General features: G+C 41.1%; 1 protein-coding gene across 1 annotated transcript; it reads left to right on the top strand.

The window, feature by feature from the left end:
* The first annotated feature begins 551 nt into the window (after positions 1-551).
* LOC134092658 (pre-miRNA 5'-monophosphate methyltransferase) lies at positions 552-2,780 on the top strand. The gene is made up of 2 exons (XM_062545685.1): positions 552-856; positions 1,879-2,780. The coding sequence occupies exons 1-2, from the start codon at positions 650-652 to the stop codon at positions 2,461-2,463; spliced, it is 792 nt and encodes a 263-aa protein (XP_062401669.1). The 5' UTR covers positions 552-649; the 3' UTR covers positions 2,464-2,780.
* Positions 2,781-3,452: the final 672 nt, after the last annotated feature.

The following is a 3,452-nucleotide window of genomic DNA, read 5'->3' as shown; positions in this document are numbered from 1 at the left end:
AAAATAAAATAGGCAACGACTAACATGATCAATTTGTCAATACAATGATGTCTTATGGTCTAAGGCTATTGAAGAATCTCATGAGTTCTCATGACGAGAATAAATCATTCACGTCGACTAGGTTTGCCAACTTTGCCTATTAGGCTATGCTTAATTGTAACGCCTGCTGTCACTGAGCTATCATGCTAGCAGGATAGAACTTGCTAAGAATATCCTATTTGCAAACTTCAAGCACTGTACCTTTCCCTGAATGTAGTTGTAGTATTACATCAGTAATTATTTACCAATTATTTTTTGTTAACGTGTTTTACCTTTCTGAAGACAACGTAGAAATAGAGACCTGCAGCCCTCTCAATGTCAGCGTTGGTGTTTTGTAACTACCGCATCTGCGCAGCATATATTGTACGTGCATCGCGAAGGGACAAAAAGCGTTGGTTCCTTTCTGAAATGAGAAACTCTTGTCGTTTTGTTTATTTTAAAAAAAATAAAAAATAAAAAAAACTCGTGTCGTTTTTCCAGACAAGTCAAATTCAGTAGACATAATCGCCATCACAACTGGCTAATTTTGTTCATTCTCTTTATGAGTGTGTAGGACCCTTTCCTTTGAAAGCCAGCCATTCAGACGGACATATATCAGCAGTGGACGGTAATGGAGACCCATGTGTGTTGTGAAGTGAAAGATGTCTCGTCTGAAAATGAAGATCCTGGAGCAGCACCTTATGGAAACTTTATGAACTATTACACGTTTAACCCACCAGAAAACCGTCTGAGCCTGATACCGCCTAACCTGCTCCAGGATCTCGGATACAGTGCCAGTGAAACAGTTGTTATACTGGACGTTGGATGCAACTCAGGAGTGAGTACCTTCATGTTAGTTCACGCTTGAACGCTTGATTCATGTGGTGAATAAACAAGATACTCTTGACTAGTAAGTAGGTATTAGTTAGGGTTGTATGGCAATAGCTGAGTGGAACATATTGTTTCTAATGCTGTTCTGAGTATTTCTCAAGAAACTTCTAGATTGTTAGGAAGGACACGAAAAAAGTACACTGTCGCAATAGTACAGAACCCTGGATGTGTATGTGATATGTGTCAAGTCAAGTTTTAATTCCCCCTAATTTGTAAGCCCATACATTTTTCCACTCATGGAACGACATAGTAAAATGCATATTTTCTCTTATCCATATTTTTACTTAACATGTCAAGTGTACTCTTACTGGCTACATTAGTCCACATGCACAATCCTCCACCCCCTGTCTAGACTGTCGTCTTCATACTTGACCAATGGCTGATTTTACTTCAGACCTATCCTTGCACTGCTTCTATTATTTTTTCTTATATTACTATGTTTACTTTTCTCTTATGTTGTCCATATGTATATACTTTTACTGTTATATTTACTATGCTTGCATTTATTGTCCATATTTATTGCTGGTCACTAGACCGCACTGATGCACTGTTGGACCTATTGCACTACCACCTTGACACACACTTCATACTGAATCACAGGGTCAGTCTCACTGCAAGTGCCTCATGCTTATACATCCTCAGTACATTGATGTGGATCCTTGTTTTAGTGTCATTAGTATATTTTACTCTTCTTTTATGTGGATTTGTTATTTTGTCATCCTGTTTACATTGTAGCATATATTATGTGGTATGAGTCTTAACCTCTTTTGTACAACAGCAATACAAGACAGTGACATTGGTCTCCCATAGAGTTGGTCTTACATAGCTAATCATCTGCATATTATGGGGTGCATCTAACTGGCACAATGACCAATGATGCGCATACTCTAAGTCCCACCCGACTCTATTATCCTGAACAGGGCAAGACTCAGCTCATAACCTACTGCTTTGAATGTTGTATATCTGCAGGACTTAAGTGTGGCGTTATACAAGCATCTTCAGCAGGAGAGCCCATCAGTAGGGCCTGAAACAGAGGGAAGAAGGCTTCACCTGCTTGGATTTGACCTGGATGAGATACTGATCGAGCGGGCTCAGGGCATCAACCCTCTCCCTGGAAACATCTCCTTCATTCCCCTGGACATCACGCAGGACGAGGCCAGCCGCGCTCAGCTGGACGCCTACCTGCAGACATTCGGCCGCCGCACATTCCACCTGATCGCGTGCCTGGCGGTCACCATGTGGGTGCACCTCAACCACGGAGACGCGGGGCTGCTGGGATTTCTGTCACGTCTGGCCGTGGTCAGTGACCACCTCCTGCTGGAGGCGCAGCCGTGGAAGTGCTACCGCTCTGCCGCCCGCAGACTGCGTAAGCTGGGCCGCGCCGACTTCGATCACTTCAAGACGTTGGAGATCCGTGGGGACATGGCGGAGAACACGCGGGAACACCTGGAGAGGAACTGTGGCATGGAGCTGATGCAGAGCTTTGGGAGCACGAGCTGGGATCGGAAACTGCTTCTCTTCAGAAAACGCACAGACAAAGACAAGAGCTTATGACAGGACAGGACGAGGCAAGAACTGATGTGCTCACCAAAAAGACTGAATGCCAAAATGCCTCAGGGAAGACTCATTTATAATTACTGTAGCTCATTACTAGATTTTACATTTTACAGTATATATATAAATACATACACAGATATGTACTGGTATGAGGGGGTTTTACATGACTTATGGAATTGGTTTAGCTCAATTTAGTAAAAATGTAATTTAACAAACTAACCACATGGTGGCAGTATGATGTATCAATATGCAGAACAGTCATTGGCTCTGTCAATATGAAGAACCATAAATAAATGTGTCCTGTATACAGTGTATACGGTCCTGTCCTGTCAAAATACCTTGATTTCTATCACAAGCATTATTTTGCTTTTTGGGACCACTGGAGAGTGGGCAGTTCATTGCAATCTTAGTTTCTGGCATTACTAAGGCATTACTAAGAAGAACAATCCACATTCATTCTGAATATACAAGTCTGTCTTCCAGTGAGAAATGCATACCATTGAAGAAGAAAAGAAATGTAGCAGATCACAGTTTAGATTGATAGATAAATAACCATTGCAAAGAACTGCCAGGAATTGATCTAATTTGTGATTACATGAGGAAACACACAGAAATAATTGGTAAACTAGTATATCCAAAGTGTGTGACAAGTTTCTAAGTTCCTAATTTCTTAAAACGGCCTGCTTGTTACCATAACCAACTGCAAGTGTAGCTACACTGTGGTTTACTGCATTGTGTATAAACTGTTGATGTCTCTCTGTTTTGAAAGCATCCTCACATTACAGCATTTTCACACAAGTGCTTAAAACCTTTGCATGGTAGGGAACTATATTAATTGTTGCAAGGTGTCAAGAAAAAGCTTGGTTTACATTAAATGCACAGACCCAGGCACACCTATACTGTCTGTCATGTTTTTGTTTTTATCTAGATACATTAATATATCAATAATAACCAGTAGTCAGTGACTTTGGAATGTCTTCTTTATT

This window comes from Sardina pilchardus, chromosome 9 (genome assembly GCF_963854185.1).
Source record: "Sardina pilchardus chromosome 9, fSarPil1.1, whole genome shotgun sequence".
NCBI lineage: Eukaryota > Metazoa > Chordata > Actinopteri > Clupeiformes > Clupeidae > Sardina > Sardina pilchardus.
This window is presented reverse-complemented; position numbering and strand designations above follow the sequence as displayed.

Coding starts and splice junctions, on each gene's coding strand:
- LOC134092658 (XM_062545685.1), top strand. CDS start 650: ATGGAGACCCATGTGTGTTGTGAAGTGAAAGATGTCTCGTCTGAAAAT. Junction 857..1,878: donor ACGTTGGATGCAACTCAGGA/GTGAGTACCTTC, acceptor GTATATCTGCAG/GACTTAAGTGTGGCGTTATA.